A 13,512-nucleotide genomic window follows, 5' to 3' on the forward strand; every position below is an offset into this window, starting at 1 on the left:
CAGCTGTTCCTTGTATGTTTTAGCCTCCAGTCCTCTAATCATCTTTGTTGCTCTTCTCTGCACTCTTTCCAGAGTCTCAACATCTTTTTTACATCGTGGTGACCAAAACTGGATGCCGTATTCCAAGTGTGGCCTTACCAAGGCACTTAACAACCTTCCCCAGACAGTTACAGATAGTCCTCGGCTTCATTTAGCGACCGTTCCAAGTTACAACAGCACTGAATAAAGTGACTTGCAACCATTTTTCACAGTTAACCACCTTTCCAGCTTCCCCACGGTCATCTGCATCTGATCAAAATTCAGATGCTTGGCAATTGGTTCATATTTATGACCGTTGCTGTGTCCCGGGAGGGGGGGTCACGTGATCCCCTTTTGCGACCTTCTGACAAGCAAAGTCAATGGGGAAGCCAGATTCACTTAACAACCAGGCTACTAACTCAACAACTTGAGTAATTCACTGAACAACTGTGGCAAGAAATGTCGTGAAATGGGGCAAAACTCACTTAACCTATGTTTCACTTAACAACAGAAATTTTGGGCCCGGTTGTAGTCCTAAGGCAGGGGTAGGCAACCAGGGCTCTTTTATGACTGGTGGACTTCAACTCCCAGAATTCCTGAGCCAGCCATGCTGAGGGGAAAGGGAGAAGTTTTCAAGCTGAGCCATGGCTGGCTCAGGAATTCTGGGAGTTGAGGTCCACCGGTCATAAAAGAGCCCAGGTTGCCTACCCCTGCCCTAAGTCAAGGATTAGCTGTACTTCACCATCAGAACAAGAAGCAACGGATGGAAACTAATCAAGGAGAGAACCAACCTAGGACTAAGGAGAAATTTGTTGACAGAAGTTAGAAATTCTGGGTGCTCCAACACTGGAGGCCTTTCAGAAGAGGTTAGACAACCATTTGTCTGAACGAAATGGTATGAGGTTGGGCTAGAAGACCTCCAAGATCCCTTCCAACTCTTGTCATTCCAACCTGCTTACCTTCTAGATACTTTGGCCTAGAATTCTGAGATTCCAGGTGGCTGGAGATTCTCAGAGTTGTAGGCCCACCTGTGTGGAAGCTTGGGGAAAATCCACTTTTAGGAATCAAATATGCACAGTCTTTTTCATCCTGCGTGAAAGTCCAAAACGTCTTCCCCAAGTTGATGTCTTCATGTCTCCCAATATAAGGATCAGATGGAACAATTTTCTCCTTGCAAGGTTTAAGGGGCACGTAAATGCTTTAGGTTACAGGTTAATGGAACTAGAATAATGTGTAAATAAGCACAGGGTGCCTAGAATCATTTTTTTTGGGAAGAATTGTCTGTGTGTATATTACTTAGAGGGGGGTCCAGAACAGAAAGACCCCCATCTCCATACATGTCTACAAGAATATTTGAAAAGCCAACAAAAATTGATTCACAAATGCTTCATTCGCTACCGTTGCCCTCTAATTATGACAAATAATCAATTATTGCTGCTGCAAACAATCCAAAGATGAAGAATGCTGGAGGGAGGGAGGGAGAGAGGAGGAGGAAAAAAAAACTTTTATTTTTTTTGAAGCCTAATTGTATTTTCTTTAAAAGCCAGCGGGCCGGAGCCGTGCAGACCTTGAATGAGTTTGCTTTGCAGCTAGAAAACACACACATACACACACAAACACACACACACTAAAGTAGGCTGCCCGGTCTGTCTCTGGTGGTTAGACTAAAGCCAACTGACTCCACGTCTCTGTCGCAGGCTATAGACTTCATCAGCCATGCAAATTACAGAGTACTGTCGTGTCTGGAGGCCAAATTTCTACTTAGCTCAGGAAAAAGAAAAAAGGTTTTGGAAGGGAGGGATGGAGAGAGAGAGAATGAAGAAACCCAGCCAGATCCATTCATAATATTTACTGTAAATGGCCTCTATGCTGTTTGGTATACGGCCAGCCTAATTATTTAATTCCAACAGCCTTGTCTTCCTCCTTTGGTAGGTCTGGCTCTGTTGTGTGTTTTTTTTTTAAAAGAAAAACTATTCAACTAAAGATCTCCTCTACTTTGCATTTGCCCCACTTGGTGGTCCTTCCCCCTCCTCACTCAAAAGAGCCATCCGGATGGCCTTCCCTCGGCCAAGGGGTCTTCTTCCATCAGGCTGGTGTGGAGACAGCTCTTCACAGTGACCAGGTGGCCCTGTGGCCATGGACATGGCTTCGATCCCAGGGGGTTGACTGTGGGCACCTGTCTTGTTCCTCCTCTGAGGGTTCAGCTTCGCTCTCTGCACTTCCCATTGCTTGTTCTGCTTTAACTATTTCTTCTTTCGTCGGGCATTTTGGTGGGCCAGCCCAAGTCCTTCGTCATGGGGCAGGTCATCAGCCCTGTCAAATAAAGAGATAGAAGCTTAAAGGGGTCCCTTGGGTTCCATCAACCCTCCCAACCCATTCCTCAAGTTGTAATTACATGCCCTTCCTCTTTGCTAATTAATTAACTGTGGTATTTAGCAACCTGGGCAAAATCAAGACCATGTTTACCTGTTCTCTGTATAGGAATGGAATGGAACAGAACAGAACAGAGAATAGAATAGAATATAGAATATAGAATGGAACGGAGAATAGAATAGAATAGAATATGAATAGAACAGAACAGAACAGAACAGAATAGAATAGAATAGAATAGAATAGAATATAGAATAGAATATAGAATGGAATGGAATGGAATGGAATGGAATGGAATGGAATGGAATGGAATGACAACAACAACATTGATCACGCCAGCCATACCTTTAAGGTAGAATCTTTAGTGTGGGTATGGATGTGTGTTTGTGTGTTTCCCCCAAGTCATGATGGAAGTTATGTGTGTACAATTGAAACATCCTAATTATGATTAACAGCTTGGCTTTTCCGCCCCCCACTCATAGATTCTGGTAGCTCAGTGGCTTCTCATGATGAATGGAGACGAGAGGTCTCAAAAGAAGGCACTGATAGGAGATGTGGAAACACTTTTGAGACCAAGATAGGAAAGAACAATTACATTTGGCTGGTGGAAGAAAAATAAGGGTGGTGGTCTTTTGAAAAAAACTAGGATAAGAAGGTTATTCCTCTGTTTTGCACTTTCTCAAAGAAGCGGCAGATATTCCTTACGTTGAATGGTGACTTTAAGGCCACAACAACTCTTGCCATGGGATAGTAATGGGAAACCCCAGGAGGTCAAGGATATTACAGGATTTGTAATAAAAATAAAACTTCACCCTGATGTTTACTGAATCAAAGAGTGGGTCCTGTCATATTGAGTTAGTATCAATGAATTGGAAGAGGAAGTTAAAGTCGCCCTACCACAGCTCTGGGCTTCTTAAAATCTTCAGGAAGATTCAAGGTCTTGCTTCCTTATACCACGTCTAGACATTTATTTTTCTCCCTGATCTTTGATTGAGTAACACTTTGGAAGATTAATCAGTGTGGGACTAATAGGTGAGTTTGGTTGGGTTCATATAGCACCCTAAGCCAGTATTTTTAGCTATGGTTGGTTGAGTAAGCTATATTGTCCTGCGTTTACTTTTATACTAAGTCACATTAGTTGGGAGTGCATTAGGGGTGGAGTTGTCCATGGGCCACCCCACCTGTTGAGTGGTTCAGATGTCCCACTCAGATTCTACCTGGTGGAGAAAAGCTCTCCGTGTGCCTATGGCAACTACACCATCTCAGGCACTCCAGCCAAACATGGAACAATCATTTTAATTATCTGCCATTTTTCACTCCATCAACCTCAGAAAACAACTTTTTCCTACGCTCTGATTTCTTTCCTAGGCTTAGCTTTTGGAGTGGCAAAATTGTAGATGCTGAGGCCTATTTAGACACAATAATTCAATAACGTTTGATTTAGAATGCTGGTATTAAAGATTTCATTAGTACCGTATAAAGATACTAGATGCTATAATAGCTCCTAACCCAGAGGTAGGGAAGCTTAGCTCTTTTATGACTTCGTGGACTTCAACTCCCAGAATTCCTGAGCCAGCCACGCTGAGGGGAAAGGGAGAGGTTTCCAAGCTGAGCCAGGCTGGCTCAGGAATTCTGGGAGTTGAAGTCCACCAGTCATAAAAGAGCCCAGGTTGCCTACCCTTGGCCTAAAGAGAGATTATACAGGTAGTCCTCTACTTACGACGATCAATCGGGACCAGAATTTCCAGGCGGTTAAGGGAGCAATGCCTGATTTTATGAACTTGACTCAATAACTTGTTCAACCAGTTGCTGCAGTTGTTAAGTGAAACACATAGTCGTTAAGCAAATCCAGCTTCTCCTATTTGCTTGTCAGAAACTGGGAAGATCGCAAATCATAGGGCCCTCAATGCTGCAGCCATCGTAAATAAATGCCGGTTGCTATGCGCATGAATTTTGGTCACATAAACATTGGAGAGATTATCATAAGTCACTTTTTCCAGTGCCATTTTAGTGACTTTCGTGAACGGTCACTAAACAAATGATTGTAAGTCAAGGATGACCTGTAGTCTGTTACGTGGTAATTCATTTTGTCTGAAATAGAATCCAGGGCTTCCTGCCTGAGCATTGGGGTTGGACTAGAAGACCTCCAAGGTCCCTTCCAACTTTATTATTATTATTATTATTTCGGCTTATTATTGGGTTATCATGGGCTGGGTTTTCCCACCACACCAAATTTGGACCCATCCTATCCAGTTTAGGAGATTGTCACTGCTATTAAGGAGTCTCAACACTCTTTAGACCAGGGGTCTTCAAACTTGGCCCTTTTATGACTTGTGGACTTCAACTCCCAGAATTACTCAGCCAAGCATGCTGGCTGAGGAATTCTGGGAGTTGTCGTCCACAAGTCATAAAAGGGCCAGGTTTGAAGACCCCTGGTTTAAAATAATGCTGTGTGGGTAATGTTTAAATTTCAGTTATATATTGGGCTGAATTATTAAAGATAGGACGTTTAATATCAATATTAAAAAGGGGTGAGTGGTGATTTGTGATTGTTCTAGACGTCATCCTTTTATGAATGAACATAGTATTTTTTATTTGTTGCATCATATCTAAGAGCAGTATATAAGGTCTCTTTTAGGCATGATTAGGGTTTGAGGGTCTAACTCAGGGGTCTTCAAACTTGGCCCTTTTATGACTTGTGGACTTCGAGTCCCAGAATTCCTCAGCCAGGCATGAGTGCCTGGCTGAGGAATTCTGGGACTCAAAATCCACAAGTACATAAAAAGGCCAAGTTTGAAGACCCCTGTTTCAACTATTGAAAATCTTTGCACAGGTGTTTGCACAAATATTCATTCATTGGAGCAGAAAAATCAGCTTGGAAGTAGATAAGCAATAGGTTTCTTGGATTTTGGAGGAAATAATTCTGCCTCAACAGTAGTGAAAATTGGTAATTCACAACCCTGATTTGAGAATACCTTTCCAGATGCTTAGCAGCAGGATTTATTTTGATTTAAGTGAAGTGTCCTACAACGTTCATTTGGTGTTTCAGGGGGGAAAAAAACCCTTTGAAAGTCCAAGACTGAAGGTTTTTCCGTCTATTGAGATGTGGGGGAGAAGTAAAAATACTTTTTTTTTCACTATTGAAGCCAACGCGTTTCAGTGGAGCTAAACTAAAGACAGATTGAATGCAGCATCCAACAGCTTGTCGCCTGCCCTCTTTTTCTCCAGAATGATTAGCAAATTATGCTAATTGCATGCAGCTTGACATGTAAATAAGATGGGATCTTCTGTCTCATGATGCGTTTACTAATGTGGTCTTCGCTTCTGAACAAATGGCCCAGCTGTGGGGGCCTGGATAACGCAATAACTTGTGCAGTGGGCTCCCACACAATTGGAAGTAGTGGCCCATTGTGCAGTGGAAGGCAACTGAGGAAGCGACACTTGGGGGTGTTAAGGTGTTTTCATTAAAGTAGGCAAGAGATAAGATATTGCTCTCGAGTCCCCTTGAATTGTAAACTTGACGTTTGTCTGCATGCAAGCAGGTGGATGTCCAGGTAACTTAGGTTAGACAGCTGTGAATTTTAGAATAGTGAGTGGTGAGACAATCTGAAAAGTATTGATACAAATTGTGAGTGCTCCAAGGCTGGAAGTTTTTAAGAAGAGATCGGACAGCCGTTTGTCTGAAATGATATTATAGGGTTTCCTGCCTGAGAAGGGGTGGTGGTGGGTGGGTGGGTGGGTTTGGACTAGATGACCTCCAAGGTCCCTTCCCACTCTGTTATTCTATTGTAAGTGCACCTCATTTAACTTTTACGTTGGCCTAGATTAGTTTTATCAACTTTGGCAACTCTTGAGCAGGGGGCTGGACTAGAAGACCTCCGAGGTCCCTTCCAGCTCTTCTCTTCTCTTCTCTTCTCTTCTCTTCTCTTCTCTTCTCTTCTCTTCTCTTCTCTTCTCTTCTCTTCTCTTCTCTTCTCTTCTCTTCTCTTCTCCTCTCCTCTCCTCTCCTCTCCTCTCCTCTCCTCTCCTCTCCTCTCCTCTCCTCTCCTCTCCTCTCCTATCCTATCCTATCCTATCCTATCCGGACTTCAACTCCCAGAATTCCCCATTCTGGGAGCTGAAGTCCACCAGTCGTAAAAGGGCGAAGGTTCCCCACCCCTGTTCTAGGGGAACTTTATAATGAAAGTTTGTCTCCTGCTCCCTTCCTGCACAAACACACCCCAGAGGGAGCCCTGCCGTTTATGTTGGCTCCAGTTAATTAAGATAATCCGAAAATTAACTGAGATCAGTCTGTCTGAGAATTGCTAGGGGCACGAGTGCAGGTTTGGGAAGGTCAGAATGAATCTGGAGGATGTTCGTGGCAGCTCCCAAAAGCCTTCAGCACAAATATGCCCCATTTACACCCTGGGTAAAATATACCCAGAAGGGAAGATGCTTCTTGGATGAGAAGTGAAATGTTGAACCAATTTCCCCCTGTCCACTTTGCAGACTCTTTGGAGAGTGTGGTTAAAGGCGGTATAGTGCAAAACCTGTTTGCTTCTACCATGCCTTGCTCAGTTCTCCCATCCTCCAATGCAACATTGTGTGGGCACTAAAGTATAATAAGTGGGGAGAGCCAAAAAAAACAACACCCAAGTCTTGCTCTAGCAATTCATTTAAATCAGTGTTTTTCAAACTTTAAAATATGAGAACTTCAACTCCCAGAATTCCCCAGCAAGCATGAAAAGAAATTAACTGCCCGTAATGTTTGATATAATCCCAAATTTCATTGCCCAGTGTCAGAACTGTGTTTCCACCTTGGAGGTTTTTTTATTATTTCCTCTTGCCTTTTTCCTTTGGTGTGGTGTCTTCCAGACTTACCTGTGTGAATGAAAAATCAGCCATTTTCATTTTGTCTTGTGTCAGACGCTCTGTGAATCTCTGTGACTAAAAATAGGATAAAAATGCTATAAATAAATAAAACCAGCATAGACTTGATTGTGTTTGTCTAGGATAGAAGTTGTATTGATTGCTCTTTTGTTTTGTTGGCCTGATTTTCAAGCATACGGCGGACTTCCTGGACCGTGAGGAAAACCAATTTTAATTTTCTGCCTTCAGCTAAATAATTTTTAGATGGAATTCTGATTCACCCTGCTTTGGGAATAAGTAAATAAATAACAGGTGAAAGGCAGTTTGGAAATCTTTAGGCTACTCACTAGTGTATGGATTGAAAATTTGCAGAAGGGCAAATAATAATATAATCATAATAATAGTTGGAAGGGACCTTGGAGGTCATCTAGTCCAACCCCCTGCTCAGGCAGGAAACCCTATACCATTTCAGACAAATGGCTGTCCAGGCTCTTCTTAAAAACCTCCAGTGTTGGAGCATTCACCGCTTCTGGAGGCAGGTAGTTCCACTGGTTAATTGTTCTAACTGGACCGTTCCTCCAGCAAAATCATCCTTGCGAACATTGGCAAAGCTCCTGTTCCTTTCTGGTTCTTTAAAAATGCTTTATAAAATTAATCATCAGGGAAAAGCGATGCCTCCAGATTTGAAGAAGAGTACGGCCTTTTATTTCCATTAGGGAACTTTGTAATAATTGTTTTGCCCCTTCTTTTAACGCGAAGCATAGTTTAAAAAAGGGAAGGGCTTTGGTGAGAAAGGAGAATTCCACAATTTAATTTTTGACTTTTTTTTAATTTATGAGCAAGAAATTAGGCATAAGCGATGCCTCTAAATCAGGTGGTCCTCAGTTTACAACCTTTCGTTTAGTGACTGTTCTAAGTTAAAACACCACTGAAAAAGGTGACTTACGTCAGGTCCTCCATTTACAACCACCACCCCGGTGTGCCCATAATCACATGCTCAAACTTTGGGTGCTTGTTAGGCTGTATTGTCGGTTCCACTTACACACATTGGACGCCACAAAGGACATCTGTGGTTGATTAGCTTTGATAAGCTGTTATCTGCCATTAATTTACTCTTGGCTTGAACTGAAAGCAAGGACTTGCGGACTTGCCTTGCAGAGAGAGAGAGAGAGAGAGAGAAGAGGTGTGTGTGTGTGTGTGTGTGTGTGTGTGTGTGTGTGTGTGTGTGTGTGTGTGTGTGTGAGATTTTGCAGGGGTGGGTGGGAGAATTATGGCATATAGAAGATACCACAGCCTAAAGCAGTTTTGCGTCTTCGCCTGTTACTTTCACAACTGATTTGGCTGGCCTCGGTCCATGAATAATATAAATTGTTGGCAATTGGGAGAAAGCGGATAGTGCTGCTGCAAAGTTGGATCTCGAGTAAATGTTCTCAGTTCATCCCTCGGTGTAGAATTCCATCTTTATGGAGGGTTTAAGAGGTCACATGGAACTGGGGTCTGTTCACTCCCAAATCCTTGTTCGCATCTGATCGTTAGGATTCGTGAGTAAGGCCCTGAAGCCTCCCTCAAGTTAAGAGGCCCAGTGGCCAAATATTTCTCTTAAGTGCTGGAAAGAGACAGTGCAATCCCTGCATCATCTTCTACGGAAGGGATCCTCAACCTTGGCAACTGGAACATGTGTGGACTTCAGTTCCCAGAATTCCCCAGGCTGCCTGGGGAATTGAAGTCCACGCATGTTCCAGTTGGCAAGGTTGAGAAACTGTTCTAAGACGAAAGTCACCATTGAACTTTCACGGAAAGAGCGAAAATCTGGCCAAGTTAAAGCAGAAACGCTAGGATTTCTTTTTTTTTTTACAAATGTGTTTTTAAAACAGTTTTCTGGGATAATTGCTAAAGTGCAGTTTGGAAATGGATATGGTCTTGACATTTCGCACTTGATTCCATTTTGATTCGAAAGGTTTTGAGAAGCATGAAGTTCATTGTAACAGGAGGGGAGAGACAATCTCTTAAGACACAAATGGCGTTAAGATCTCTTTTCACAATGGTGTTGCTACAAGTCACATCATTTATTATTCTATATTCACTGTAACTCTGAATTTGTCTAACACAATCGTTAAGTAAATTACGTTTATGGGGAGGGGAAAAAAACCCAGTCCATTGTACAGATAGTCCTCGACTTATGACCATAACAATCATACTCATTATGGACATGTGTCATGATGATCATAAAACAGACCACCCACGAGACTGACCTAATAATAATAATAATAATAATAATAATAATAATAATAATAATAATAATAATAATAATAATAATAATAATAATATTTATTATTATTGTTGTTGTTGTTGTTGTTGTTTGCAGTGGTCATTAAGCAAACAACATTTATTAAGCAGTTGTTAAGTGAATTATTGTTTCCTATTGGGTGTTTTTGTCGCAAAGTGGAAATAAATGCCGATTTTCAGCAAAAAAACACATCCTAAATTGGGGTCACGTGACTGCGAGTTGGTTGCAGTGAAGTGACTACGGGGGAGGGGCTTGGAACTTCAGAACTGGGTCATAATTATTTTCTGGATGGGCCCGTCATAACCTTGGTCCCTAGACGGCTGTCACAAGTCGAGGACTTCCTGTATCCAGGCCTGCTAATCTGTTTCCGTCCAAAGGCTGGCCTTTTGTAAGATTAACCTTAGGTATTCTCTCTCTCTCTTGTCTCCCAGATTCCCAAGTTCTACAGGAGCCCGGGGATCTCTCGCACTGGTGCGTGGTGGCCTATTGGGAAGAGAAGACCCGCGTGGGGCGCCTGTATTCGGTCCATGAACCTTCCCTGGATATCTTTTACGATCTACCTCAGGGGAACGGCTTCTGCCTCGGACAGCTCAATTCGGACAATAAGAACCACCTGGTGCAGAAGGTGCGAGCCAAGATCGGCTACGGCATCCAGTTGAGCAAGGAAGTCGATGGCGTATGGCTTTACAACCGCAGCAGTTATCCGATTTTTATCAAGTCGGCCACACTGGACAACCCGGATTCCAGGACGTTGTTGGTTCACAAAGTGTTTCCGGGCTTCTCCATCAAAGCCTTCGACTACGAGAAAGCCTACAGCTTGCAGAGGCCCAACGACCACGAGTTCATGCAGCAACCTTGGACCGGTTTCACGGTGCAGATCAGCTTTGTGAAAGGTTGGGGCCACTGCTACACCAGACAGTTCATCAGCAGTTGCCCGTGCTGGCTGGAGATTATTTTTAATAACCGATGACTCGAGACCCAACCGCAGGCCTTCCCGAGCTTGGCCTCCTGAAGAAGAGTGGACTTCAACTCCCAGAATTCCATCCGGCCAGCAAGGGGTTCTGGGAATCGAAGTCCGCCCTTCTTCCAGGGGCCCAGCTCGGGAACCGCTGCTCCACAGAGACATTTTATAATGACTTTGCTGCTAAAACGTTTCCTTTTGAGTGCTTGCTATGGTGTGCAAACATTTTTTGTTTGTTTGTTCTGTTTTGAGAAATAGCTTATGGGAAGATTCTCTTTTCTTTCTCCCACTCCTTTTCTCTTGTCTTTTTATTTTGGGATGGGGGGGTTGATTTGATGACCGACAACCCAGAAGGGAGAGGAGAGTCCCGGGGAGGAAGGAAGGTTGGGGAAGATTTTAAGAGAAGACCCTTTCGCTTCTTTTTCCGCTGTGATTCAATCAATCCTTAATGAGCAGGAGTTGTAGGTTGCCATCTTCACAGCTTGAATTCAGGCTGCGTTGTCTTTCTTGCCTCCCTTTGTAAAGGCTCACACATTTCTATCCAGAAGAATCCTGTGTTTTCCCCGCTAAATACACACCTTCTTTGCACACTTGGGATGTTCTGCTTATTTTAGCAGACCTTATTATCAATCTACGGTTAGAAGTGCCACAAATACACCAAGATCTGGTTTCCTTCAGTCACCACAAATGGAGGCCGGTCTGGAGTTTTGTTGGGCTCGCAAGGGAGATTGGTAGGACAGATTCCTGCAAGCTGTTACCGGTCGTCCTCGTCTGAACGACCATTCGTTCAGCGACCGGTTGCAAAGTGTGATCCTGGGAGCGCCCTTTGGCAAAATTTCTGACAAGCAAGGCTACTAACAACAGCTGATTCCCTTAACAGCTGTGGCAGGAAAAAATCACAAAATGGGCCCGAACTCACTTAAAACTGTCTTGCCTTAAGGACAGAGGTTTTTGGTTGTAAAGCCAAGGACTACCCGTATTTCGTTCTAGAACCAGATAATAAATGGTTCTGCATCGCTTCTGTCCTCTTTAACCCCTACCAGATCCCTTCCTTCTGAAAACTTTGAACCACGTGGATCTCTCTACCTTGCTGCAAGTCACTCCATCTGTTGTAAGAGAGATGTAGGGAGGGAGCTGAAATATGAAATATAAATAAATTAAATAAATCTAACCAGCTCCTCCGCCACGATGAGGAAGGTTAGGCAGAATGGTGCATGGTTCCTGGCCCAATAATCAAAGAGTCACTGTGGGGAGGTAATGCAGAAATGCAGAATTTTAGCCAACAGGGTGCAAATAAGGCATCTTTCTTCCTTTATTATATCTACCTGAAACTTTAAATCTTTTGAACGACCTTGTGGATGAAAAAAAGAAGAAGCCGCACAGGTTTGGGAAAGAAATAGCCATTTTTCTGGGCTTGGCTATCACGATGCCTGTAAACTCCACCTCATCCCACCCCAAAAAATAATAATATTTGGCCTGGGCTTTTCAAATAGATTTGCAGACTTTCTACCCCCTCTTCTCTTTTCAACGGACAAAGCTGAATTTCAGCATTCTCTCCCTGCCCCCTATTTTGATCCGATTTAAGATAATAACTGTTTGCATCCAGAAGCTGCAGTCATTTGGTTAGTATGTTAGTATTTTCCTTCAATTCATACACTTAGTATGATAATTTTACACTGTTCTTAGCTCAGTGAGCACGTTTAGACCTTAACATAAGCTATTTTTCTAAATGCAAAAAGGAATAAGTGAAGAAGAAAAAGCATTGCCCTTGGAATTTTAGCATTGGAGTGCTTTGGGGGGGAAAAATAACAACAGACTTCTTTAAAAAAAAACAAACCCTGAGATTTATTAAAGAAAAATGTATTTTATGTTATATATAAATATATTATTACTTGTAAATACAAAGACGTTTTATAAGCATCATTATTTATGTATTGTGCAATGTGTATAAACAAGAAAAATAAGAAAAGATGCACTTTGCTTTAATATAAATGCAAATAACAAAATGCCAAATTAAAAAAAAAGATAAAAATTAACAATTGGTGGCGGTTTTCTCTTATGGTAGCCTGTGCTTGAAAGGGCATTGGATTTGGTTTGGCACAAGGCTAAGTGACGTGTGTGTGCGTGTGTGTGTGTGTGAGAGAGAGAGAGAGAGAGAGAGAAAAGAGAGATGGTTATTTGCAAAGATTTCCATTTCTCATCAACCTAGAAACTGACATCAACGTTGTAAACCGGGGGGGGGGGGTCTTCAAACGTGGCCCTTTCATGACTTGTGGACTTCAACTCCCAGAATTGCTCAGCCAGGCATGCTGACTAAGGAATTCTGGGAGTTGAAGTCCACCAGTCATAAAAGGGCCAAGTTTGAAGACCCCTGTGGTAAACCCTTATACAATGAAAACTTAAGGAAAAGACAGTACAGGTAGTCCTCAATTCACAACTGTTTAGTGACCGTTCAAAGCAGGGGTCCTCAAACTTGGCCACTTTTAAGACTTGTGGACATGGCTGGCTGGGGAATTCTGGGAGTTGAAGTCCACAAGTCTTGTGGCCAAGTTTGAGGACCCCTGGTTCAAAGTTACGACACTGGAAAAAGTGTACTTACGACCATTTTTCACACTTAATGACCATTGCAGCATCCCCGTGGTCACCTGATCAAAATTTAGATGCTTGGCAACTAACTCGTGATGGTTGAGGTGTCCCTGTGTGTGTGTGTGTGTGTGTGTGTGTGTCCCGTGATCCCCTTTTATGACCTTCCGACAAGAAGTCAATGGGGAATCCAGATTCAATTAACAACTAGGTTACTAACTTAACAGCTATGGTCAGTTAACAACTGGGGCAATAAAGGTCATAAAACAGGGCAAAACTCTCGCTTAATGAATGTCTGAGTAACAGGAATTTTGGATTCAATTGCCGTCAGTTGAGGATTTCCCACATTCAGGAAAAAAAACCTACTTTTTGTGGCAAGACATTTTTTTCCCATTTTTCTAAAAAGACGGGGACCTAAATACGAGTATTGCCTTTGCAAAGGAAG

General features: G+C 42.7%; 1 protein-coding gene across 3 annotated transcripts in view; it reads left to right on the forward strand.

The window, feature by feature from the left end:
* The window catches only part of SMAD7 (SMAD family member 7), a 55,434-nt gene extending 42,907 nt beyond the window's left edge, over positions 1-12,527 (forward strand). For all 3 annotated transcript variants that reach the window (XM_081319199.1, XM_081319200.1, XM_081319201.1), the window contains one exon: positions 9,955-12,527. In XM_081319199.1, coding sequence (XP_081175325.1) covers positions 9,955-10,493 — 539 coding nt within the window. In that variant the 3' untranslated portion in view covers positions 10,494-12,527. The remainder of the gene's footprint in view (positions 1-9,954) is intronic.
* Positions 12,528-13,512: the final 985 nt, after the last annotated feature.

The sequence above is a fragment of the Vipera berus genome (genome assembly GCF_964194415.1).
Source record: "Vipera berus genome assembly, chromosome: 2".
In the NCBI taxonomy this organism is placed as follows: domain Eukaryota; kingdom Metazoa; phylum Chordata; class Lepidosauria; order Squamata; family Viperidae; genus Vipera; species Vipera berus.